The sequence below is a fragment of the Stylophora pistillata genome, chromosome 14 (genome assembly GCF_964205215.1).
Source record: "Stylophora pistillata chromosome 14, jaStyPist1.2, whole genome shotgun sequence".
Taxonomy (NCBI): Eukaryota; Metazoa; Cnidaria; class Anthozoa; order Scleractinia; family Pocilloporidae; genus Stylophora; species Stylophora pistillata.
The window spans coordinates 16473007-16500897 of NC_142532.1; the positions used below are offsets into that span (position 1 = coordinate 16473007).

The window sequence follows — 27891 nt, forward strand, 5'->3', positions numbered from 1 at the left end:
ACGATCCTCACAGCAGAGAGCGCTATTTATGCAATAGTGAAAATCAGACCTGAAAAAAAAAAAAAAAAAAAAAAAAAAAAAAATCAGGCCTGTACAGGCCTGATTTTTTTCAGGTCTGATTTTCACTATTGCACAAATAGCGCTCTCTACTGCGAGGATCGTGCATCATACGTATCTAATACCGCAGTTCAAAATATATGAACTACCATATATTCATTGTATCTGATTTATCATCACGGGTTTATTACGAATCAACTTAACGGCCTGCTCCCAGTTGGCTTGTTAGCTCAATTGGTAGAGCGCCACACTAGTATCGCAGAGGTCAGTGGTTCGAATCCCATACAGGCCTGATTTTTTTCGGGTCTGATTTTCGCTATTGCATAAATAGCGCTCTCTACTACGACGATCGTGCATCATACGTAGTGATCAGTTTGTTGTTATCCTCTATTCATAAGATTTATCCAGTTATCATGACAGTTTGTTTTGACAGCCATTTAGGTGCTTGTTCAAAATAAAATTATTTTTTAGGGCTCCACTGAACGAGAAACAGGCAACCAGTGATCCAGAACACATTCATCGAACACAGAACTAAACTATTGCTTCCAATTTAGGTGTTTATTTTCTGTGTTCAGTGAAGCGAGGAAAGGCATTTGAATGTTTGGCCCGAAAATTTTTTTTATAAAATCGAGAGGGTGGCAAAATATTTAGACAGTCCACTTGAATCGGTATTAAATTTCTTATGAAATGCTGTGAACATTTGAATATTGCGCTAAAAAAAGTCCGAAGATTTGCTTCGATTAGCTTATCTGCCAAAAATGTTTCCACCTGAAAGAGGTTAAGCCATTGGGCGTGAAGCAACCAAAAATGACCTGCTCTGATTGGCTGAATTCATAAAACACTTGTCACGATTTAAAAATAACTCGAAAATTACGTAATGCTTTTGCAGTGGACTCGAGTGTGGGAATTGATTCAAGGGAATCGAAAATCGTGTCGCGTTTCATCGAAATTTACTCACAAACCTGGTCTTTTTTTTAACGTGGATTGAAAATTATAATGTTGAAGCGTAGCATTGGAGTTGGTTAAAAGCAAGGCTGGTTTTGCTTGTATGACTTTAGACCCCGACTGGTATCATTGTCACACCATACAAATGCTCTATGTTGGAATTCACACAACATGTTTACGGCTTTCAGAGACTTGCTTTAATTTTGGGGCTCCTCGCAGTGTTCACTGTATACAATGGTAAAGATTGGTTGTTTGTAACCACCTCGATACGACCGTGATTTACCGAGTGGTTTCGCTTTTATGTTAAAATCCAACATTGATTCATTTTTCCAATCGTTTGTTTTTATTTTTACTCAGTTGCGAACGATCTCCACTCGAATTCGTGCACTGGAGAGCAATCGACCGCAAAAAGGAACTCATTTAATTTCCGCAAGTTTGGGAACGTGACGGGTTTAGAGGACTGTGTCGATCTGTGTTGCAGAAATGATGCGTGCGAGCTGGCGATATTTTCGCGCGGTTTTCATTGTTATGGTGTTTCATGCGACAAGCCGGAACTTTGCCACAAGATACTAGACCGACTGTTAATGGAGGATGAAAGACAACTGCAGCGAAACCAAAGGAATGCAGGTGAAATATTTACTTAAATTGACCAGCTTTATATAAAACAATTAAAACAGCTAATTCATATAACCTTTTGATTTCCGATCTAAAGTTTTCATCGTGATCACTTCCGGGCAACCACGTTTCGGTAACAAGATAACCTCGTTTCTCTCTCGCTAAAAATTAAATCAAAATATTCAAACCTGGTCTACTTGATTCCAAAAGTAAGGTCCATTAAGCATCAAAGCATTTTGCAATAGAGAATGCAACAAACGATTGCTTAGGCCTGGTTAAGACTTTGACTTTGTGCCTGTTGTACCCAGATCATGCGACACAAATGTTTTCCTGATTGATCGTTAAGACTGTATAAAAAAAAAGTTTGATTCATGTCAGTGATATCTTAATTTCAATTCAGATGTATCTCATGTGTGTAGCGGAATTATGTTTGCTGTGATGTAACGTTCCGAGAGGAAAGGACGCATATATGATCTTATCCAAGAGGTGTTCCCTTTTCACATCACGTTTTTTGTTGGTTGTCGTCTTTGCTACAAGGCTTTTGTCCTGTTTCCCGGCTTTCCCACTTCCCAGTCATCTTAGACCTCCTATTTATCCTATATATCCTATAATTTGTATAGGATCCTATGAAGAGCCTTTATTACACGACTCGAGCGGTCAGAGGGCCCATAACTAAAATCAACCAATCAAAATGTTCTATTGCCGGTCAATATTCTCTCAGTATTGGACCGGGCACTGTCCCGAATGATCCCGAATGATCCCGAATGATACCGCATTTATGTCCTTTTGAACTTCAGTCGTATAATAAATCTCTTATTAACCAAGCTTGCTCGGGACCGTACTGGAAGAATATCGGCCCTCGGTCTTTTTTGTACGGACCTCGCTGCGCTCGGTCCGTACTGTCAAGACCTCGGGCCGATATTCTCCCAGTACGGCCCTCGCGCTTGGTTAATAAGATATATATTTCATGAAATCCTCCTATATTTCTAGTAAAATGTATTAAAATAGGCAACTGCCGAATGATACATTTATATTTTTAATGCATTATTTAGCATTTTTGCGGAAAAAAGCTAATTAAAATCTTTCCTATAAATATTCACTCACTATTTCTTATTATTTGGCAAAGCCAATAAAATGAATATTAGAATTGACGTTAACAATATAATAACTGGTCTCCTGTGGTAGTAAACACCAACAAACCGCTACCTGGGTCTCATATTTCCGTTCAACCAAATTTTGTTCTGTTCTGTTTTGTTCTGTTTAAGTTGTCTCGTCTTGGGAGGGCGAGACAAGGAGTTTACATGAGAAAAAGTTGTCCCGCCTGCCAGGGTTACCCTGCCTGCCGAGGTGGGACAACTCGCCCCCTCCTCCCCTCCGAGTTATATCGCCTACCCGAGACGAGTTCACAACCTCAGGAAAACGTTCGGCTGAATTTTGTAAAGAAATGCGCGAAAAGTTATCTCGTCCAGGGCAACGCGGGGGAAAATGGTTTCTCTGGGCACCCGGGACCATAAAAGTGGGGCCTTACTCGGGACCATAAAAGTGGGGCCTTACTGTAGGAAGAACAAGCGGGTGCAGAACTTAACCTAAGGCAGACAGCAAACTACGCGCTCGAGTTTTAGGTTGTTACTTGTACTTTGCTTTCTGAAAACAGCACGCTAAAGTGCAAATTATCCAAGTGTGAAATGTTATTGAAATGCTAAATTGCGTGAAATATTTTGAAAGGTTTGTATCGCTTGGACAGGTGGCGCTATACAAAACCTCTCAAAAACAAGTCTCAAGGATGCCCAAAACTGACCAAGCGATTGGAGGCGATCATTAAACAGACACTAATATTCTAAACGTTTTGATATGTGCTGAATTATGCTGTAGTTAAAAGACAGTTTGAGAAAATGCAGCCTTATTCCGAAATTTCGTCGTCTTGTGGAACCTGAATTCTTACGATTTGTCTCTTGTAAATAACAGATAAATCGTAACACTGAAAGATAGACTTGAAGAGTGACTAAGTAAACCTAATACGGCAGCCTTTTTTAAGTCTACGTACTCAGTTTATCTTAGGATCTTAAGTGTATCGCCCAATTTGAGGTTTAAATCTAAGTACTAACCAATCCCAAACTTGTTTTCTTTCAGTTTTTCTTTTTTGTTTCAGAATCGATAGTTAAGGGTACCATAAAATTGTTAAACGTAATTATTATCGCCGCTTCGACGTTGGTGCGAAATTATAATTTGAAATCATTTTAGATGGTGTATCGTGATCGCTCTTAAATTGTGTCTCGCAACACTCAAAAAACATTACAAGAATTATCGCAGAGATGTCCGCTGACCGTGGAAGGTCGGCAGCGCTGGCTATCACCTTAATCACATACATCTGCAGGATCACCTTGTAATGTGGGAAGCTTGAAACGCACGCATTTGTTGACGTATGATTTTATTCCCTCAAGGAATCCAAGCAACAATTTTATTGAATTTTATACCCTCTGTCATAAACGTAATATTTTCTTGCCCGTTTCAATTCTAATATTGGATATTAGCACTACCACGATAAAATATAATTCTCTTTGGATTTTACTTTCAGGAACTACAGACTTTATCAGGCACACGTCACAAGTCACCAACCCAAGGTGTCCCAAACGCTTTGTACCCAGCTTTCATGTCCTTCTCCTCCCTGCGAGTACAACTCGCGAGTTTCACAAATTGTCTCAGCAGTCGGAAGATGGAGGCCAGTGCAGTGCACAGTGCTGTAGGTCACGCGAATGCTTGCTCTCTTTCATCGAAGGTGGAGAGTGTTATGGCGTGACTGGTTTATGGGCTGATGGTAGAAGTACAAAGAGTGCACGAGAACCTACCCTTGGTTTAGAAATTGCTATAATTGATCGAAATAAAGGTCAGTCAAATGTGATTTCCCTGTAATATCGCTGTAAACCGTAGAGCGGATAAAGTCAAGCTGTTTTTTATAATTAATATAAACGAGCATTGTTTTACGAAAGTAACAACACAAAAAGAAGTAGTCCCGTAAAGCGAATACCTAAATGTCATCCTCCACACTCTTTTCACACACAATGCACTTTTTTTGCTATTCTTTGCTTTCTGCTTCAAGGTTTGTGTTATGGTTGAAAGTTGGTGCAATTCCCAGATATTTGATGTACAAACATACAAGAGAGAACACAGACGAGCATCAATCTGTTCTTCAATCGATTGTCACAGCATGATATTGTTCTTTGCATTGCCACTATTTGAGCAGACACTCGTTACACTTTCTGACAAATAACGTTGGATGCAGAGAATATTTGCACCGTGTTAGACTGCTGGGCACTATGACACAGTAGAATACTTCACCATTCAGGAATAAATTTGTGTTTACTGATCAAGTCTCTTTCTTTCAGAGGTTTCAAGAAGCTTGGATGATGGGGATGAGGACCCAGATGATATAGGTTCCGATGACAGCGATATAAAGTCGTCAGACGTTGAATCGTCTAGGCCTCGGCCAACTGAAGGCGACAGCAACCTGCAGACATCAAAGGCTAGCAAAATATCCTCAACTACAAGAGTAACAGTTGCAAAAGCCAAGGAGAGCGTATTCTCAAACAGGATACCGACCAAAGGACGTACAAAACATAAAGCACAGGTCGCAACTCTAGGGCATGGACAGCATCTGTCAAATCGATCCGGACCGAAGCATCCCAAATTGTTTACCACGAAGAGAATTACGAAAAAAGGTGTACCATTTCATTTTAAAGGCGTTGGAAAGAGAACAACTCCTCCAGTTTCCCAAAAAAGGGCATTCAAATTGAATTCCGACAGCAAAAGTTTGACGAAACAATCAAGCTCAGCAATCAAACCTTCGCAAAGGGTGAGCTCCCCTAAAAGTGAAAATGTAACAAAGGTAAAACTAAAAGCAAAAGTTTGGAAGGCTGCTGCAACCAGACAAGGGACCCAAAGAATAGAAACTGGAAGATACTCTAAGAGAAAGCATAATGTCAGACATATGAAACAAACCACAGAGACAACTACTGTGATAAAACCCAGCAGTAGTAGTTTTAAACTATCAAGAAATAGCGGTATAAGTTTTGAAATTGGCGAGAAAAAGCTCGATACTCATTACGAGGGGTCCACTACACGTCTGGTGGAGGGAACAGACCAAGAAAACTCTCGCGACGATGAAGGCTCATTGAGTGGATCTGATGGTATCAGTGGAGATCAGAGATATTTTGGAAAAGACCGTGTGTTCAGCGGACATGATGCTTTCAGCGGAGAGAGTGGATTTGACCATATCAGTAGAGATCGCAGATATTTCGGCAAAGAACATGAATTGAGCGGACATGATGATTTCAGCGGAGTAGGTGAAGACGATGTGAGTGGGGACCTTGAAGATTTGAGTAGAAATGGTAACGATTTGAGCAAGGATGGCGAGGATTTAATGGAATATGCCAAGGTGCCGAGTGAAGATGGTTCGGTTAAACATCATTTGAGTGATAGTGACAGTAGTGGATATGACATTGGGTTCAGTGGATACGCAGAAAATTCAGGTGGAAGTAAAAAAGAGTGGAGTAAAAATAAAGTTAACTCCACCGAAGACGGGAACGGACCATATAAGATAAATCATAGTCTAAAGCCTAAACTGCATCAAGGAGAAGACAAGAACGGGAACGTTGCAAGAAAAAAAATTGATCTCATCAAAGATTTGGAAGAACTTGGGTCAGATAAAGATAACAGTAGAGTGCTCGGTAAGCAAGCCTCGAAGAAAGTTCCAAAAGTTCCTCGTGTCCTGGCATCTGGTACAAAGAAGGACCAGAACACCAAAAAAGGAAGAGATGAAAGAATGAAATCAAAAAAGGTTCACTTTGATCTAAAAAGTTCTGGAAAAATAAAGAACCAGTCAAGTTCCAAAATATCAAGTAAATTTCAAAGGAGCTCATTGGATGGTAGGAATAAATCTAGAATCTATGCAAACATTGGTACAGGGAATGTTCAGACGACTTTCAAACACCGTCTCCCTAAAACTCGACCTACAAGCCCTCGACTGTCTCAAAATAAAGAAAGTTATCGGAACAGAATAGCCCAAAATGAAATGCTTGATGTTAAAGCAAGCACCGTCACAGTTAAGTTAAATCCAAACACAAAGAAAAGTTACGATAAGACAGAACTGTTAACGAGAAAGAAAGTGGGGAAAAAAAGAATTCGAGATGGGCACAGGCGTTCGAAGATAAAATCGGTCAAGAGGACAGTGAAACGCACCAAACCCAGTGAAAGAAATCCGTCTGGTCGACTCATGAAAACAAAAGCTAACGTTACAGACTTGGGTACGAGGCCGTTGCCCATTCATGGTGTACGGAATGTTACCAATAAGCACAAGTTAACCACAAAAAGGCTCAAGCTTAACAGAAACGCAGCAAACTCTCCCGCAACACAGATTATTCCTAAGGCAATGTCATCAGGAAAAGTTCGTAACGTTAAATCCAGTAGCCTTCGTAGCAAAGGAAAAGCTAAGGTCACTCGAACAGGAGACAATGCGACTTCACATAGACCATCGACCAGGGACAAGAGTGTAAAGGATCAAGAAAAACAGGTAAAACTTAATGGCAAATCCAAATCCAGTTCGGAAAAATTGATGGCAAAGGTTGGTCAAGTAATCAACCAAAAGAAGCGGAAATCTCTAGAGTTGGGGAGATTCCACGAGAGTGACCGGTTACAAAGCAAAGTTAAATCCTTGACAGATAACGACGAGAAGCCGACTACATTGGGAAATAAAACAGCGAGTCGTAAAATAACCAAAAGTACGATTGCAAATGTTAACTCCGCAATAGCGGACACTGGTGATCTTATGCAATATGCGCATCGCAAAGTGTCCGTTGGGCACAAAATAACGCAGAAAATTACACCCGGACGTAACGGCTCCAATGCGAAAGGTAAAATGCCACAGAAAACCGCTTCATCGACGAAAGCAATGGTTCGTAAGGACGGTCATAGCATGTACAAGACCAGTCCAAAGGACACACTGCAAAACAAACTTCTGAATGTTCATCGAAAACCTCGCGTCAAACATAAGAAACAAAATATTATGCATGGACGGAGGGCACCGATTTCGCATCCACCGGCCAAGACCTCGGAGAAAGGAGTCAATAAAAAGGAGTCAAAAGTTAGTACTCATCAAGATCTTATGTTGTCTTCTGGTGAAGGGAGCTTTTCTTCGAAAGAAAACCGTTCATCTGTATCCCGCATTACCTTTTCACCCCATCATTCCATGTATACTCTAAAAAAAAATTCGTCCTGGTTGTCTACAAAGCAACGCAGCAATAGCAATGCCTCTGACGTCAAGTCTACGTTCTTGGGTCATTTTGTGAACGATAGTGGTGGTATTAATGGTATCGATTTCTCAGTTAAATCCAGTGAAAAGCACCATAAACATAACAGTAAACACCGTTTAACCGTTGATCTGGACGACTTAGGAGACGCTGATTTTGATATAATGATGTCCAATGATATTCCTCACAAGGAAGTACCCAAAAAGTCGAAGGGAAAAAATCATAAACATTTAAGTAACAGCAACAAAATATATGATGATAGTAGAACAGAGAAGAAAAGGAAGCACAACTCCCATTTGAATAACGAGGATGACAACGCCAGAGGATCGTTCCACGAACACAAAGACCAAAGTGAGGCAACGAGCAAAAGTAAACTCCATCGACACCATCATCATTCCCACAAGGAAGGAAATAAATATAGAAACGAGGAAGATGAAGAGAGAACCTCCAAAGACGAAGATGATCACAAAAATCTCGAGCGTAAATTGCGTCATCACCATAAGCACCATGATAATACCAATGCTGTAGAACAGAAAGACGACGAAGACGAGAATCACCAGCATAGTGCACACAAGGAACATGTGCATTATAAAAAGAAAGAAAACAACGAAGAAGGTGGTGAGGATAACAGGGAAGATAGGAAGCATATAGGGCACCACCATGCTGAGCAAGACGAAAGTGCTCGTTCAAATGATGATCGGAAGATGAAACATCATCGCCACCATAAGCATCAGGGTCACGATGATATACCAAAAATAAAATATGATGACAATCATTGGCAGGGGAAGGTTATTCCTGGGAGAGTTAAAATTACGTATGATAAAGACAAAACTAAGAAGCGACATCATCGCCATCACAAGCATAACATCCAAAACGATGATGACAACTTTGAAACAAGAGAAAATCACCATAAGAGGAAAAAATCCTTTAAAGCACACGAAATGGATAGCGATAGCGACGACAATACCAGTAACAGAAAACTTCTAAAACATTTTAAGGAAAATGCTAGAGTGAGAGAGAGTGATGACGATGATGAAACGGGGGAAAAGCGTACAAGTGACAGAGGTAACACTCATAAGAAACATGTCGCAGAAAAAGAGGAAAGTGCAGAAGAGAAAACGGACGTAAATTATGAAGAGGTGATAAAGAGTCGGCATAGGGCATCTCATGATGAAGACGATAACGATCATTCCGATGAATCTTCTGAAAGCCAGCGAGAAGGAAAAGGAGACAATGATGAGAGACAAGACAACGACAAAGTCAACGAGGAAGACAAAGGTGATGAAGATGACCATGGCGACTATCGTGAAAATAAGAAAAATAATCGAGTAGTTGTAGGCGATGATTCTGGAGGTGACGAAGAAGAAGAAGATAAACAAACAGAGGAAAGTCACGATGAAGACAGATACTGGATTAAGCACAACCACCATGAACAAGAAGGTGCTAGTAACAAGGAAGAGGATCATGAAAATAGAAATCATAAGGAATATCACAAACCTCATTTTCACCATGAACATTGGGAATCTGAACACAGGCACCATGAATCTCATTTGGAATCAAAGGCAAGGGATGATGATAGTAGTGATCATTTTGGCGGTGAGGTGCAGAATAACTTCAAACATCGAAGACGAAATTTCAGAAAATCCAAGATTTTTCACAGGGAGAGGAAGAAGGAATGGAGGCAACATCATGAAGCAGAAGACGGAAATGAAGAAACTGAAAATGATAACCAAGAAAGAAACTTTGAAAGCAGCCATAAAGAGCACCATTATCATTATAAACGCCCGGACTGGAAAAATGACAAGGAGGCAGAAGAGTATAAGGAACATGACGAGCAAAAAGAAACATATGAACGGGATCCTTTTAGGAATAACGAAGAAGATAATGTAAGAAATCACGAACATATCAATGAACAGATCCCAGACTATGAAAAAGAGCGCGAGGAGTCAGAAGACTCTCGTTCTCGTGATAGAATGGAGGAACGCAGACCAAATGAAGAATCCGGAGAACACAAACACAAACACAAACACTATTATCACGAAAAGTTTCATCACTTTCCTCAAGATGATGGGGCTACATGGAAAAATGAAGGAGACTTTGAAGGGGGGAAATATGAAAAAGGAGATGTTCCACACAGACATGAACAAGTGTACAACCACCGGCTTCTGGATGAGAACGAGAAGCCTCAAGAGGATAATAGAGACCATGATGTGCACTATTTCCACGGTCCTAAACATAAACCGAGGCCCTGGGAGAAATGGCACCGGAAGAATCGCCACCACTCTTATGAGAAAGTCGACCCCGAATTTGAGGGTACTGGGGGCCCGTTTGATTCTTCGGCGTGGATGCGCGTTTACAGTTCTGATAATGATGATTACGATCAATATTATGGTGGTGAAGGTAATCAGGAATACCATGGACGTAAACATTCTAAGCACAAACATCGTAAACATAGGCAAAGCTATGAATATTTGGGTTACGGAAATCAAAACCCCTCATATTATGATTACAACTATCAAAATTCTAGAGCTCCGTTTGGATACTATAAGCCGAGGTCTGAATTTCGCTCTTACTATGAATGGCGTAAAGAGCATTACCGTGACTATGATAGGTGGAAACCGAAACCTTCTAGATGGTACCCAAATAATGAGCACTGGTATAGGAAATCATCTTGGGCACCTCTACAAGAGAAAAGACCCGCAGACGTTCAGTGGAAGAAATTTTACGAAAACAATGGCATTCTACCTATACCTACCCCTTACCCCGAGGATCCGTCAAACCGTGGGCGACCAACAAATCCACAATGGAAGCCACATGATCAAACACAGAACAGCTTTGGGGAAAATAACTGGTCCTCAGACCATTATCCCGGTCAAGGAGACAGAGGAAGTGAGGATCAAAACCAAGAACAATACAATGACTGGAGTAAAAATGGACTCCCTCTTCCTTTAAAACAGGGTGGTTACAGGCCACAGCAAAACCCAGCCGTACCTGAGTCGCAGCCATGGAGAAATATCAATACTTCCAAACATGGTGACGGACAACAATCAACAGGAGTTCAGTCGCAATATGTTCCTCCTGCTCCACAAAACTATAATGGAATCGTTAATCGGACAAAGTTTCGCCCAACGATCCGCCGGCAAAATCCAGCTGGTTCATCACCACAATTATCAGGCCCAACGAGTATTAACCAGATCAAAAACATTATGGATAAGTTGAACACTCCACCTTCGACTGCCAATGTCCAACAAACCAAAGCTGCTCCCCCAGTCAAACAAGGTAGACTGCGCAATGCGACTATCAACAAAGATGGAGTTCCTAAGACCAACTTGACCACCACAGACCAATGGAAAGATAGAAACCGTCTGAATGGATTTTTCAAGGAAGAAAACAATGGAAAGAAAAAGTCGGAGATCTTGCGTCCTGCGAATAGGAGCGAGGATCAACAAGCTGAAAACAATTCAAGTTCTAGAGGTAGAGTATTATTTTTGTTTTTCTTCCACTTAGATCCATCCTTGAAGATGACTGCTACAGTCAATTTTCCATCAATTCCTTTCCGTCTCACCCATTCATCTTCCTATTCAACTAAATGTCATTGTCATGTCCTTGTGCCAAAGCTCATCTTGGCCGAAACAACGCTATACTAGTTCAGTTGAAAATACTGAACGCTATACTAGTTGAAATTTTCACTTACGGTACATTAAGAAATGTTCATCCTCCCTTATTACAGGAAACGCATCACAGCATGCCCATCTAACGCCACAGACGACCAATTTACCTCCTAAACCTCCTTCCAACCAAGTCAAAAATAAAACGACAGAAGGTCATACCAATCCACCACATGCAGCAGGAAATCAAACTAACAAGCCTACTGCGCCCATACGAAAGAGCTCCCCGACAACTGCCAAGTCCACCTCTCAGACAACCACTGAAAACACTCCGGCAGCACCAAACTTTGGAGATGTCTCTCAATCCGATGATTCTTCAGGTAGATATTAAGAGGTTACGATGGTACTAGAGTCAGTATCTCCTAGAAACTCCTTACCTCTGATAAATGGGACTACACGTGAATGGAAGACGAGAGAAGAATGTGAGAAGCACATTAGATCTCACTAAGCCCTATTTTTGATTTTTTGTTTTTTACTTTGTACACATATTATGTTTCGTTACAGAGACATATAAAGGAAAGTGATAAAACTAAAATACTCTTGTCTCAGGAGAGGGTTCGGAGAATGAAATATTATTTACAACGTCCAAAAACCCAAAGAGAGCTTTGCAAAGAGTACATCGTTTAAGGTCAGAAGAATTAACCTGGCTTAAAGAGAGATATTTTCTCGTTTGTGTACCCTCGTGGGACAAAGAAAATCTCAGACAATTCACTATCGGGGAACCGAACCTCAGACTTTTGGATTCCGCGCTGCTCAACAACTGAGCAGCAGTGAACTATGTTGTGAGTTAACGAGCCACAACTAGATTTAAATGTAACGTACTTCCTGCATGCGCGTTGCTGGGGATCAGCAAATTTCCTACCTGATTTGTTATATGTTTGTCCAACAGAGACGGGAAAGAAACATCGGAAACACCGGGCTCCTATCTGCATGGCGGGTAAAACAACAGACGACGTCACTTTACTGCGTGGTAAAAAGGCGGGAAATTTTACTAACATTGGCGACGTGGGTGACTTTGAGATGTGTATCAAGCGGTGCTGTCAGACGAAGACATGTGACTTGGCTTTTAAGTCTGCAGAGACTTGTTTCCTGGTCGACTGCCTCAATAAAGAGTCGTGCAAGACTACTGAGTCCCTGGATGACATATTCAGCCCTCGGATGTGTTTTGTGAAAAGGCATTTGAGTGACGACGAAAAAGGTAACCAAGTGTCCATGACATTTTGTCATGAAATTCTTTTTTTTTACTTGCGTGGTGTTTATACTACTTGCTGATTTGAAGTCAAGTACGCTCATGACCGCCTAACGTTATTAGTAAATTATTCCTCTTTAAGACGATCAAGGACAAGACGGGGAAGATGAATGGGACGACAAGGTCTCTCCTTCAGGTAATTTAATCATGTGTTCTTTTTCAATCTTGTCAAGAGCTGGGAGAAAGAGTTTGTTACTTGCTACAGTAATGTCTCATCGTTTCACATCTTTATTCCACAAACGATTTTTTTGTCGTCGCATTTGTATAATAGGTAGGTAAGTAAAGTCTGTTTACGAGCCTAGTGGCCCATTAGGCCGGTGCTTAACTCCGGTTTCTGTAGCACGAAGCGACTAGGAGTATTTCTGCTCCCCCCTGGATGGGATGCCAGTCCATCGCAGGGTTATCCCCAGCATTAAATTGCCGGTACCCATTTATACACCTGGGTGAAGAGAGGCACTGTGAGAGTAAAGTGTCTTGCCTAAGAACACAACACAATGTCCCGGCCAGGGCTCGAAACCGGACCACTCGATCCGGAGTCGAGCATACTATCCTTGAGGCCGACGCGCCTCCACAGTAATGTCTCATCGTTTCAAATCTTTATTCCACAAACGATTTTTTGTAGTCGCATTTGTATAATAGGAATTGTTGTTTTTGTATGACAAGAAGCTTGTTGTTAGCTTCACCACCATTTTGCTTCTCGCTGGTCAGAGTTTAAGTTAAGTTTAAGTTTAAGTTTAGTTTAATTCATTCGCTAGAGGAATGGCAGGAGAAAGGAATAGAACTTTCGTTCCAATTGACACCTAACCCCTTTTTTACCCGCCCATCCCACCCGTGGGAGGACATCCATCACACAGTAATCTCGTGTGTGGGAAATTAACGTCTCCTACACCAACCCTGCAGGAGACGGGACCTCCATTTATCGTCCCTATCCGAGAAGACTAGAAAGTCTAACCATTTGCAGATATTATTACAAAGGCAGCACTTTCTTCTCAGTTAATTAAAGACCCTGAGTGTTGGTCCGGCCGGATTTGAACTCATGACCTCCCGCACAACAGTCCGGCGCTCTACCAATTGAGCTAACCGGCAGGCAGAAAGCTTATTTATTCACCATCAAATAGAAGTTTCCCGCTGTTCTTATTTTTAGGAATTCGAGAAGTTTGTAATGTGGAAAAGGCTCTTGGAATTTTCTGGAAGAAAACGATCGCGGGGCGTTTCTCTGCGCATCCGTGCCCACGCGGCGCCAAAGGTAAGCAAGACTGCGGAACGGAATTTTGAAAAGACAAACTAAGGCACTGATCTGTTTTACCTTGTCAGTTTATTGTAAGTTAGAGCGCATCACAATCCTGACTAGGTTACGCTATTAATTGATTGATGTAGAATGGATTGACCATAGAAATATCTCAATGATATCTCAAACCATAGCGGTTGATATCGGGAAACGATCCTGTCGGTGACTCTTTTAAACCTTTTAGGTTTCGTAAGGCGCCGTTGCGAAGCTGATTCAAGATGGCTGCCGCCTGACTTCAGTGATTGTGTGTCTAATGACTATCAGGATCTCTACGACAAGGTAAACGATCTTATGAGACATAGGTTGGGATACTTTGATCAGGTACAAACGAAGTCTTTTCTTAACAATTTAGACAACGAGAGGTGAAAAATACTGTTGAAGACACGTTGATCTTATGATTAGCATGTTGAACTCCAGAGCGAAGGCTCTGGGTTTGACTCCAAACCAGTCCTCCCCCACTAGGGGGTACAGAGTACCGCCTGCATGATTTATTTCCTTGGTGAAGTCCTTTCTTGTAATGAATTACGGACTGCAATTACAAGTCTTCTTCGGGCGATGAGGTTGACTGGATACGAATCACCCCCTAAACTGAATCTAGTCGAGCTTATCGTTTAATTAAAGATTGCAGCCACTCTTACTGAAAAATCCTCATTAAAGCCTTCGAATTTTTTACAGTCTAGAAAGCTTGCCGTTGGAGCCGATCCAAGTCCTCTTATCCGGGAACTCTCACAGTTGACAACTCAGAACATCGATAACTCCTTGATATTTGGAGGAGACCTGACCCGAGCTACAGATATTATGGCCGCTATAGTACAGCATAACGGACAAACTGAATTCTTAGAGATGACCAGAGAGGATGTAGAGGTATATTCGCAATTCTTAAACGTTCCTCAGTAGTGTTTATTATGTTGACAAAGTGTCAAATGCATCACGATTGGGTGTTTTCCTTAAACCAAAGCTTAGTTAAGCTCAATGGCCTATTAAAACAATGAAACATACCATGAGCAGCAAATGGGAATTCTTAGTAACAATCAAGTAAACTGCCTGAAGCGCGGGGAGACACGTGAGAACGCGTGGCGATTGGTGTTAGTTTTGTATCCAATTGGTTGAAATAGTGATGCGACGAGATCTAGACACAGCGTTTAAACACGAAGGCGCGCTATATAAGGAAGTCTTCCCTGGAAAGACCTGGGCTCATTTGTCACTCACGGTTGACGTGTGCGGGTCAAATTTAAATGCTGGTAGACGAACAAAAGGAGCTAATGAGATATCTATTGTTTACTTCCACCAGCATGGTAGCAATGAGGTAACGTGCGAACCACTTACTTCGATCTCAAATTTACCGCCACAAATAATGACAGTTTCCATTGGAGAAAGGAAATACAAATCTCAAAAATTATTGTATTGTGATGAAGACATAAAACAATTTTGAGGAATGCGCCCGCTTTTCACTGCTTTGGAGTAGCTGTAGCTCAAGCTGTCTTGACTCTAAGAGTTCTACATCACACGACGGTTGATTGACAAATGGTCCAGTGGGACCTAAGGCTCCTTTTATAGCGCGCCTTCGTGTTCAAAATAGGATAAAGCAAACCCATACAATGATTGTTAAAAAAACACTTTGGAGAGGTAATACCTGGTACAACTCTATCATAAAATGCGTTGTCCTTAAATTCTTTGAAGGACAGAGGGAGGAAGAGGTCTGAACTTGGCGTCGATGTTTTTTTAAAGCGCAGAAATTCGAAAAAAGAGAAAAAGAATCAAGACTGAAAGATACAGATCTTTGTAGACTTTTCCGTTACCTCATCTATTTTATATTTGTATTTAGATTTCAATTTATAATTAAAAGTTTGTTGTTTCTTTTTTCATTATTATTGAAAATCATTTTGTCAACACTCCTGATCAGAATTTTGTGAGAGCCAGCAGTAATCTCCTGGATATGACAAATCAACAGGAATGGTTCAATATCCAAAAGGTATGACAGAGGAATGTTTTAAGGAACACTCATTTTTATCGCCAGGGAAGAAGGGAGAATTTACGAAGCCTTGAGGGGGCATCAGGTAAATTGTCTCGTGACACAGCCAAAATCTTTAAAGTAGGTAGCACGGAAAGCCGGAAAACTCTTGAACAAAATCTTTAAAGTTTCCCCCGGCGATAAAAAATGGACGGTGCATTATGAAGATTGAAAATCTCACTCAAAAAGCCCCTACCACGCTAACGAGTCTTTCTTTTTGTCAAAGACAAACATATTGATGCATATTTGCCTTCAGCTTAAGCAAACGGGTAACTATAGTTGTTCTCAATGAGAACTTTAGCTAACTCACTAAACGATGAGTTTGAAGTTTCAATGATCAAGTTGGAAAATATGATTTTACGCCTCGTTGTTCAAAAGTACTTCAAGCTATCAAAATTAGATTCGAGTACCTCAATTTTTTATTATTGGAGGGGTTACTTTTGTATGTTTTTCAGCTAGAATTCTTCGCAATTTTTGAAATATTTGCTTATCTGCATCGTTATAGAATAAACCAGGGTCAGCGGATGTTCTGCGAGCCATGGAAATGTTTGCACTTCAAGCGGCCAGACGACTTTCCCGGGAAGATATGGCGGAACCGACAATCACTAACAATATAGGTGAGTCAGTTAAACTTAAAGAGTCCCAGATTGTTTCTCAGAATTTCCCCTAATTTCTCAGTTTATCACGAAGCAAAGAATTACATTTCCTTCGCTTGATGCATCGCTAACAGGAATGGGATACCCACTACTCAACGATTTCCAAGCAGAAAATTATTTTATCTGTGGGTGTGAACGCCAGCTCAATAACAATACACGATACTTCCATCTGTCTGTCCGTATCGACAGTATACCTGTCCGTTTGTTTATCTTGTGTTGCAACGCTGGTTTCAACTCTTTAAATCCCAAAAGTGATTAACTTGAAGCCTCTCCATGTAATAACCATACATTATTCAGAAAACAGGTAATGATCAGGTGAAAATTATCTTTACCCAACATCAAATTCTCGTAACTCATTTACAAGAAAATGTGTTGCAGCTAGAGGGTGGACTTACATCTTGAAATTTAGTGGGTTAACGAGCTCTTTCTTTGTTTCTAGTTATCAAGATGGACAGAAAGTCCGCAGGGGATGATGGTCTGACTTTCCCAGACTTTGCTAATCCAAGAATAAATCGCTGGGATGCCAGACATGACGTCATTGCTCTTCCTTCATCTGTATTTGCTCAAAGTAAGCCCAGAAACATTTCAACGTATCAAATATCTACAATCTTTTCCTTTGAGCCCTTTTTTCTCAAAGGCTATTAACAAATAGATTCCATGTTGCTGTGCGTCTGATCGGCAATAGATCAGAGATGACGTGAAAACGTGGTAGGCAAAAAAAGTAGCACACCAGGCGCAGCCGAGTGTGTCACTGAGTACTGTGACACTGAGTACTGTGTCACAGAGTACTGTGTCACTGAGTACTGTGTCACTGAGTACTGTGTCACAGAGTACTGTTTCACTGAGTACTGTGTCACAGAGTACTGTGTCACAGAGTACTGTGTCACAGAGTACTGTTTCACTGAGTACTGTGTCACTTAGTACTGTGTCACAGAGTACTGTGTCCCAGAGTACTGTGTCACTGAGTACTTTGTTACTGAGTACCGTGTCACAGAGTACCGTGTCACAGAGTACTGTGTCACAGAGTACTGTGTCACTGAGTACTGTCACACTGAGTACTTTGTCACAGAGTACTGTGTCACAGAGTACTGTGTCACAGAGTACTGTGTCACAGAGTACTGTGTCACAGAGTATTGTGTCACTGAGTACTGTGTCACAGAGTACTGTGTCACAGAGTACTGTGTCACAGAGTACTGTGTCAGAGTACTGTGTCACTGAGTACTGGGTAACTGAGTACTGTTACTGTGTTACAGGATTAATAAGCCAAATGTTTTCGATGGCGACATTTATTGGGTCTGTCCTCCAATAAATCATAGGCAAGAACCAATCAAAATACGTGCTGGATTCCGTTTATTATATAACACTAAAAAGAAAATATTCACGTTAATTTTTCAGCTACAAAAGACGTGAGTGTCGCTACAATCAGTTTTAAAAGTTTGCCGTACTTGCTTCCCGATTCTAACGTCAGGTAAGAAATTTTATCAAATGGATCAATATGTATTTCATAAGTTGCAACACAACTCAAAAGCCATTCTAGTTTCGCGCGAACAATTCACTTCTTTCTTTCCACAGTACTGGTCTTGGTCCAAATTCCAAAGTGATGTCAACGGTACTGCACCCCCACCCCCAGGGGAAGATTAACCCACCCGTTACTATAGTGCTCAGCCACATCAAGGTAAGATCAGTAGGTTTATACAATCTTAACCCTTTCACGCTAAAGATCATTTTAGTAATTCTCCTAACTGTTTGCCATACGATTCTTATAATATGAGTTTAAAAGATTTCCATTAATTTCTTCATTTCCATCACTTGTGTACTTGTTATTGTTTGATATTGTAACGAGAAACTCTGTCTTGGTTAAAAGTGTAAGTGCATAGACACAAGGAGCAAAATCTGAACAATCTCACATCTCGTTTATTTTGACAGCGGAAGCGTGGAAATCCTAAATGTGTATTTTGGGATTATGCACTAAGGTATGTTTGTGACAAACACTCACCCCTTTGGAACCTATGTATCTAAAAACGTTAAACTTAAAAAAAAAAACAGCCGGGGCTTATCTCAGGTAGAGTGGCAGGAAGTGGTTGTCCATTATTGATTACCTCCGGTGTCTCTTAATGACAATTTGCGTGCACCCTTTTATAACCCTGAACATAACTATGCCCTGAATGCAGATAGGCACTGAGGCCAAGAAAACGGAGACGTGGTCCAGGTTCGAACCCACTCTTCTCGATCGTGAGCGCATGTTAAAACTAAACCACCGAATCTTCCACCTTTAAACACTACAAATGGAGGAGAACATCATTCCATCGATAATGGGAGACGAATATTTTATATTTGCTAACTTTTCTATTAGATCAAAGGAAGTGACTCATTTTTTTCTTCACCAGTCCCCACAGAGGCGGAGCGTGGTCATCACGTGGCTGCTGGCTAGCATACAATAACCACACCCACTCAATCTGTCAATGTAGTCATCTTTCAAACTTTGCCGTCTTGATGGATCTCTCATCGGACGAGGTGAGTGTCACGTTATCGTTATGTTATGGTCTGTGGACGGTTTACGAGGCAGCGATTGTACATAATAGAGTTGTCTTGCTCTAAGGTCAGCTTCGATTGACGCAACATAAAAAGAGACTATCCTTGCCTTTTCTTACAATTTCAGGTTTCGCAAAAGGAACAGAAGAGGGAGAGGACAATGGCTTTGATGTGGATTGGTATTCCTGTACTCATCGTGGGAGTAATTGGTGGCCTGTACATGTCTTTTAGCTGGTAAGATTTCCTTCTAACCCTGGACTATCGATACTCCTACTTTAATCACCCTTTGCACCTTAACATCAGTATCCATATTTCCCGCACTGTTCTTTTTACATTTCCTGTGGCACTTACAAGAACAATTTATTTGTCAATCAAGAGCTTTGTAAATTGCCGATCATTTCCCTTAATCTTCTAACCTTAACATTTTATTAAAGGGTGTTGCTGTGGGCAGAAATTAGTAGCCAGTCACTCTTAGAGATAAAGGTTAAGTGTTTTCTTTAATAATAACGATTTTTTTTTTCAAGATTTCTTTCTTTCTCCCTCTCTCTTCTCAATGAACCATAGGAATCGAAAAACAGGAATGCCCAGCACCGTAACGAGGCCTTCCGGAGCACGTGAGTTGATAACTTTCTTTGTAATTATGTTCATAGTAATCTTAATCAAATTGATTGTATGCTAAAAAAAAGTTAGTCATTTTAAACTTTTAAGCGATATGAGTAACCATTTGTTTTATTTTGTCGTAATCACTCACAACAGAAGGTTTTGTAAAAATAGCGACCTTATTTCAAAATATAACATATCAAAAATGCCTCCTATGGTTCTAAAGTACATGGCCGTAATAATAAGTAATAATAATAATTATAATAGTAATAATAAATAATAATAATAATAATAGTAATAATAAGTAATAATAATAAAAATAGTAATAATAGTATTAATAATAAGTAATGACAATTTAAAGTAGAAGCAATGTTTTCAAACATAGGTGCGTGGGACTGAACTGGTCACAAGATACATGTCCTAAATGTTATTCATTTTCAAAACTAAAATTTGTAATTTAAAATGGCACCTGATGATGTAGACCTGTAATTTTAACAAATGTGGGGATGCGAACAACGCTGCTGATATTGATTTCTTGTGTAGCTTAACATGAGCTAGTTTTCATTTCTGCCGCCATTTTGAAGAAGGTTCTTTTAAAACCATGCCCTTGTTATTTAACCATTTACTCTTTTTATTCAATATTTCAGTGAACGAAAAAACTGGTTTGCTTGGACAGAGAGTGGTAACAAGTCAAGTGCGCGAAGAATTCCCGCCATCACCAACACGTGACCTTTATCGCGCTCTGTCTCCTGGGTACTCGCCGACTGGTGATCTTGAATGGCAAGACGAGTTCGATTTTGAGGTGGAGCCTGGTGACCAGGGATTTAAACAGATGCTTTTGCCCAAGTTGCAGATGTTACAAAATCATCTGATCAATGAATTCTATGATAGCGAGAAGATGGAGACGAAAACGAAAAAACTCTTGGAGACCAAGGTAAGTTGTTATTGTATTGACACCTTATAAACGAAGCACAAAACGATATCTTACAAATACTCTCTCGAATACTTGTGCAGATCCAACAAAAGCCCCAGATCACAACCATCAGTCCAGTACAACCGCCTTCAGATCAGTCAAATCACAGTCAAAAGACGAAGTCCCAGAGCACGGTAATTGACCTTGCACAATCCGAAAGGACACTCACAAGACAGATAGTAAGCACACTTCTTTTTGTCCTCTTGCACGCTTGCGTCTCTATCAACCTCTTTTTGTCCTCTTGCACGCTTGCGTCTCTATCAACCTCTTTTTGTCCTCTTGCACGCTTGCGTCTCTATCAACCTCTTTTTGTCCTCTTGCACGCCTGCGTCTCCATCGACTTCTGTCTATTGCAGTTCCTGTATCTTTCCAAGTAGCATTTCACTTTTCCGAGGGTACATTCTTTCTCTGTTTGAGAATGCAACACAGTGGTAAAACGTCTGCGCATATGCGAACGTCACAGTGACTAGGTGGCATGCCTTTAAGCTGCTTTCACGCAGTCAGAACCAATTTTTCTCATGTGAGTTACAGACGACCTCAAAAGTTAACGAGTCAATGTGTTTTCAAACCCTATAACTTTTTTGATAGAAGGGTTAGACTTGCTATCCGTAAAACAGTGCTCGATACATATAGTAGAGCGAGTATAACGTGTGATTAGCAGAAAAAATCAACTACAATTGATTTTATATACTATACTAATTAACATAATTGATTTGGTGCGAAAAGTGTTAAGTCAGCTGTTGCGTAGGAGGGCTTTTGTTTCTGTGTCGGGTCGGCAGGAAGAGACGAGTTCGTTACGCTTGTTGAATGTAGATATGTCGGGTCGGCAGATGATCAGGAATTTCTCTTTAAGGCATAGGTTGCATCGTTTGCTTGAGCTGTTGTAGAGCAGATGTGAAGATAGAATGCGCCAGGTGATGAAATAGCCGATGTGTTTACTGAGTTCGGTAGAGTTGCGGTGCTTTGCGTGTCGGAACAATGAGGTGTGGTTGCTGTAGCGCGTCTTGTAGTCGTTTGCAGTGAGTCCGATGTATGAATCCGTCAAGTTGTTTTCTTTGCGTGTAACGGTAGCTTGGTAGATAAAAGATTGTTGGAGGCAGTTTCCGTCTAGTGGGCATGAGTTTTTCTGTCGACAGTTGCATTTCTTGTTATTGTTAGCGGTAGTGTCGGTGGTTGTGGCGGCAGTATTAGTCTTTACGTGGGAAGTCAAGATTCTTTTGTTGTGGTTGTCAATGATTTGTTTTGTGTTGTTCATGCAGCTGTAACTGATCTTGATTGTGTTTCTGTTGAAGATTTTGCGAAGCTTGTGGTCTTTAGGAAGTGTTTGTCGATCGGAGCGAGGAATTTATGCCCGATGTTAGTGCTGGTGTTCTTGCTGAAAGGTGGTTGTACCAGAGGATGTTGTTGCATTGACGGTTCTTGCGCCTTTGAGTGTGTTCTGGTTCAAAGTGAGGTGTGTAGCTGTATCCACTGTCGTCTAGTGCTTTCTGGTAGGCGGGAGCGGCTTGGTCGAAGCAGGCTTTATCGGATGAGAGAGATGATAAGCGTATGTTGATACCGGCGGGGATGTTCTTTGTGGTGATCGGTGGGTGATTTCTCTCGTGGTGGACGTATTGCAGTGCAGTGTTAGGCTTTGTGTATGGTTGGTAGGTGTTTTTGCTGAGGTTAAATGTGACGTCTAGGAAGTTGATTCCTTGTTTGTTAGCTTCTATGGTGATGCGGAGTCCGTTGGCGTTAAAGATGCGGCATATCTCTTTCTTGACGTTTTCAGTGTCCTTGGGTGTGACGTCAGTGGTGACAAGTCCGTCATCTCGGTATAGTCCAACATTTATGTTAAGATTCTGTAGCTGGGAGAGGAGGAAGTTTCCGACAAGTTCACAGGTTTCAGCTCCGTCGTAGCTGCCCATAGTTACGTCAAATGTAGTGTCACCTTTTTGCCGCGGTTGCTGTTTGTGGGTTAAAATCGAGCTTTTAGCATGAATTATAATGTTCCTTTCGTCGGCGGTAGTGCTGTCAAAGTTGGATGCGAAGTCTAGTGCTTTGTTCAGGAGAGCTAGGCTGATAGATGGGTAGAATTCTTCTATATCGAAACAGATGAGGGTGGAGTTGTGATTGTTGCTTGTAGATCGAAACCAGTTGATGACGGCTGAGGTGTTTTTCCATTGGTTGAGGTTGCTCGATTTTGAACCACAAACAGCAACCCTGGCAAGAAAAGCTCAAGCAAATGATGCAACCCATGCCTTCAAGAGAAATTCCTGATCATTTGCCGACCCAACCTATCTACACTCAACAAGCGTAACGAACTCGTCTCTTCCTTCCGACACAGAAACAAAGCCCTCCTACGCAATAGCTGACTTGACACTTTTCGCACCAAATCAATTATACAATGAATATATGAAGTTCATATATTCTGAACTGCGGTATACGTATTTAATACCGCAGTTCAAAATATATGAACTTCATATATTCATTGTATCTGATTTATCATCACGGGTTTATTACGAATCAACTTAACGGCCTGCTCCCAGTTGGCTTGTTAGCTCAATTGGTAGAGCGCTGCACTAGTATCGCAGAGCTCAGTGGTTTGAATCCCGTACAGGCCTGATTTTTTTCAGGTCTGATTTTCGCCATTGCATAAATAGCGCTATCTACTGCGAAGTATCGTGCATCATACGCAAATCAATTATGTTAATGTAATAGTATATAAGCAATGGTACAGTAACTGCGTTATTCTGTCATTAAAATCCCCTGATGAGTGGGCAACCACGAAACAGCTCTGTAGGGATGAATTGTAATTGTTTTTTTTCTGCCTATCACACGTTAACTTTTTTGATATACATGTAACTAAATAAGCTTCGTGTTCGAAAGTCTCGAGTTTTCCTTTTCGCTACTTTTGTTTTCTTTTTACGAACGTTTCAATGTTCTCGCCCTTACTTTGTGTGGCAGCACTTCTTGTGTTTTTCTTTGAAATTTTGCGCGTGAAATTGGCGAGCGATCGGCCAGATTTGAACCACCTTCGCATGCACGACGGTTGACTACTGTATGCACCAATGCACCATTGAAGCTGACAGTTACTGTGCCACTGTGCTGTTGTTTTCATTTAGATTGAACCGAAGTCTCACTTTACGACCGACTGCGTAATGAGGTCACAGACTTTTAAGACAACACGTAGACAATCGGTAAGACGTTTTGCAATTTAATTCAGATCTCGCGGGTTGGGAACTTATAAACCTATAACTATCCACTTATAAAAGAATTGTCGTTCCTGATTGGTCAATGCCTTAAAAGATTATGATGGCGAAGGGGATTTCTGTGTCCCACTTTTTCGAAAGTGAAGCTTAAGCATCGTGGTCATTTAAAAGGAAATGAGAAAATCTTCCAGTTCGGTTTGTCTGCTGCTTGTCATCAGAATTAAAGAAGCATGTTCCTGAGCGCTTAAAACTAGTGTGTCAAGTAATGGGCAACGACGTCGTACAAATTGGCGTGAATTTTGTTTAAAATAAAATGCACAAATAACCGTGTGAACTTCTTTTGATTTCATGTTTCATGCCCTGATGTTTTGAAATGTTTGAAAATTGCACTCGTCCAGTTCCGAAAACTTTCAAAAGATCACTGGTGCCGATAAATTTTGCTTGAATTCATGCAATTTCCAATACTTATTCACAAATGCTTTTACATTTCGTATTTATGGTTTTAAGATAATTAGGTGTCACGGTACGGCTTTAACCGTTGGGAAAAATCTTAAATGAAGAAATGATTCAATCAACCAATTAATCGATGAATGTAATTGATATTTATCTATAAGACCAGTGTAATCTAATCTAAGTGTAACTTCATTTATTATCTCACCACTTTATCATATTTCAGTTTTTACACCGCGACAAGATCTAAATGATCATGATTTTTTATTTGTTTACGAAGTATCCTGTTAGAAAACTTCGAGTGAGATTTGCGGATGAAAGTCCACCAAGACGAAATCTCACTGATGAAGATAAGGAGCGTTTTAAAAGGCTTCAAAAAATGGAAAGAAGGTAGGTTTCACAGATTCGCGACGTAGATGTTAAAATATTTTGGCACTGAGCAATATTTTGAAATTTGAACACAATGAAGCAGAAATTAAGTCGGCCAGGTGTTAATTTAATTTAGTGTGTTTTCCTTTGGCTCGTGCACAGATCTTATGTAGTTTTTACGAAGAAGTAGTCTAGGTAATTTAAACGCTGATAAAAACAGCAATATTGATATGGGCGCTATATTATTTTTATTATTATTATCACTATTATTATTATCATCATCATCATTATTATTATTATTATTATCATTATTATTATCATCATCATTTTTATTATTATTATTATTATTATTATTATTATTGTCATCATTATTATTATTACACCGTAGTGTATTTAGAGACCAGTCATTATTTGTCTCAGGGGTTGGGGTCCGGAGGTTTTTCGGGGGGAGGGAGGCCCTCGCATGGTTTTCAGGAGGGAACGGAGTGGGAATCAGCCGTCGCTGACAGAATTTTAAGGGGGACTAAAGAAAGTTGACTGCCAATCAGGAAGGATCATAAGAATACGCAAAGCGTCATAGGTAATCAGATGAATTTTATTGTGACACAACCAAAATCCTCCTACCCCACCCCCCACCCCCCAACCCCGGCGATAATAATGACCGTTACTGAAAGACATGAAAAAGACTATCGGGACTACCACGCTTTACCGACGTGTTAGCCTTATCGTACAGATATATGAATCTGGTTGCTAAGTAATGAGTGATTTAGATGTAACATGAAATCAGTATCTGAAAAGGGGGCGTAGGTTGCTTTAGCTACAAAGGACAGAAGAAGAAGAAGAAGAAGAAGAAGAAGAAGAAGAAGAAGAAGAAGAACCTTTATGAATTTATACCGCTCAGGGTCGCCCCTTCAGACGCAAAAAGCTGTCTGTTATCAATGGGAGCCCTGAGCAACAACGCACAAAAACTACACTAAACATATAAACATTACACTAACAGACATCCTTTTTAATAGGTGCGCCTCGTGTACCACTTTTTTGTCCTTATGACGTGTTGATGTCGTACGTGATCTATTCTTGAACAGACACATGGCAACATGGAATTTATTTGTTAAAAATGATATGCATGGGATGAGTAGGTGTTGGCATGAGACCATCAGTAAATTCTTTCCCTCCATTTTTTTCTTTTCAGAGTCTTCGCTCAGCATCTCAGTAGATGGACAGCCAGTAGCCATCTCAATTTGTCAGAGTAGATATTTTTTTTTAAATAATATGTTTGTGAATACATTTATAAGTCACATACTTAGCAAACATTTACAAGACGTTATTTTATAACCCGCTCACTCATTCACAAATTCTTAAGAACTTTCCAATACAGGATAAATTTTCAAGTTGAATATTGTCATGTTGATTTCAAAAGTCATTTGAAACGAGGAATTTTTGTGTCCCGGGGAAAGTGCCGGGATTTCGATAAAATTCTTTCTCCGGCATTCTACTGCCATCTATTCAGGACCTTTTACCGCCCTCTGTTGAGCCCGCGAACAGGCTCTCGTTTTTGGGTTTCCGGCCTTGCGGTACAGCCTGCTATAACACCATCCGCAGCCGCTCATGGAAAACGTAATTGAACCCCATCTAAGCAGCGAAGCAAAAGACCTTTGGCCTCATTTTCAAGGTGAAACCTGGTGCCCATCCTTTCATATGATGATATGTTTTCATTCGCATGCAAATTAGACTCATTTTCCAAGGAATGGCTGAGCACCAAGCCTCGTTTTGAGAAAGAAGCGAAAGGTAAATCGGAAATGGCCTATTCGTTGAAAAAACGTTGTCTACAGTCTAAAAGGTTGTAGGTTCCATGGGATTGGCTCGGTATACCAACATTACTGCTGTGTTAAACAGCAATATTGCACCCATGATGTTATGAGAAAAGCTTGACGGTTCATTCGTCTGCTCGAGCGAAGCGCGTGACAAAATTTACGGCTTTTCAACAAGTTATTACTAAATTTGGTTTCCAGTGACGTCTAAAAGTAGGACCAACATCTTTTTTTTAAGATCCACACGGACACGAGGCGTAATCACAAGCAGAATTCACACTGCGGGCTCACACAACCCTTTACTCCCAAAATCTGACTATTAATTCTCCTCTCTGGCTGCAGAACATTTATTTGTGAATTAGTTACAAGAAGTTGGTATTCGATCAAGATAACAACTTCTACCTGATAAGTTTGAGTATTCTCATTACCTGTTTTCTGGATAATATATGGATATTATGGGGAGAAGTTACATGTTGATCACTTCTGTGAGTTTAAAGGGTTGATTCTTAAATTTATCAGCTCTTCTGCATTTTATATTCCAAAGACAACAACCCACGTGGTAACGGTATATGTAAATTGCGTTCTATACTTTTGATATATTTAAATGAATATGTAAAGTGTAAATAAAATGCAATTCCTTCCAGTCTCTTGGAAGACTTGTGTAAAGGAAGTAAATGTTTATTTTCCTAGAAATAACAGATAAATGTGGTTAATTTATAAATAGAAATATTTTTGTACATTCCATTTTTTTACAAATTTTGTTAGGCGTAAGGATGTTATTAAACATATAAAAATAGGTTCGAATTTTGGTTGTGTTATATGTAATTAACGTGGTCACGAAACGAGGTCTTTTGTGTAAAAGTGTCCCTTGAATAAAAGAGCTCCTCCAATAAGAGAGATAAATACAAAGATGAAATTGGTGAACTTCCATTCAAGGAGCATCCATGGGACTGGAAGTAGCGTCCTCTGAATTGAAGGCAACGGGTACAAAGGTTATAAAGTGGGACATCTGTTCAAGGGACATCCCTTAGACTAGAAAACGTTTCTGCCGAGTAGAAGAAAAACTTCAATGAAGATAACAGATACGTAGGGCACGCAGTGAGACCTTCATTCAGGGAACTCCTTTGGAAAGAAAAAGTGTCTCCTAAGGAAAAGAATAATTTCTATGAAAGTA

At 40.4% G+C, this 27891-nt stretch overlaps 1 protein-coding gene across 4 annotated transcripts; it reads left to right on the top strand.

Moving 5' to 3' along the window:
• Positions 1-951: 951 nt before the first annotated feature.
• On the top strand, positions 952-27513 carry LOC111332124 (uncharacterized). 4 transcript variants are annotated; one of them, XM_022937408.2, is made up of 24 exons: positions 953-1239; positions 1360-1629; positions 4193-4501; positions 5001-11393; positions 11650-11907; positions 12477-12785; positions 12919-12972; positions 13981-14082; positions 14309-14403; positions 14800-14988; positions 16028-16096; positions 16641-16752; positions 17231-17359; positions 18187-18259; positions 18364-18466; positions 18718-18764; positions 19179-19305; positions 19451-19557; positions 19888-19937; positions 20571-20857; positions 20938-21075; positions 24001-24075; positions 24818-24927; positions 26099-27513. In XM_022937408.2, the coding sequence occupies exons 1-24, from the start codon at positions 1155-1157 to the stop codon at positions 26157-26159; spliced, it is 9552 nt and encodes a 3183-aa protein (XP_022793143.2). In that variant the 5' UTR covers positions 953-1154; the 3' UTR covers positions 26160-27513. The 4 variants fall into 4 exon arrangements, with proteins under 4 accessions (XP_088601442.1, XP_088601441.1, XP_022793143.2 ...); XM_088745314.1 differs by having other exon boundaries at positions 24001-24073; positions 24813-24927; XM_088745316.1 differs by lacking the exon at positions 20938-21075 and having other exon boundaries at positions 952-1239.
• Positions 27514-27891: the final 378 nt, after the last annotated feature.

Excerpts from the sequence above, each read along its gene's own strand:
- LOC111332124 (XM_088745314.1), top strand. The coding sequence starts at position 1,155 with ATGTTGGAATTCACACAACATGTTTACGGCTTTCAGAGACTTGCTTTA. Across the intron at positions 18,467-18,717 it reads TAGTGCTCAGCCACATCAAG|CGGAAGCGTGGAAATCCTAA; the intron begins GTAAGATCAGTA and ends TTATTTTGACAG. Across the intron at positions 19,938-20,570 it reads AACGAGGCCTTCCGGAGCAC|TGAACGAAAAAACTGGTTTG; the intron begins GTGAGTTGATAA and ends TCAATATTTCAG.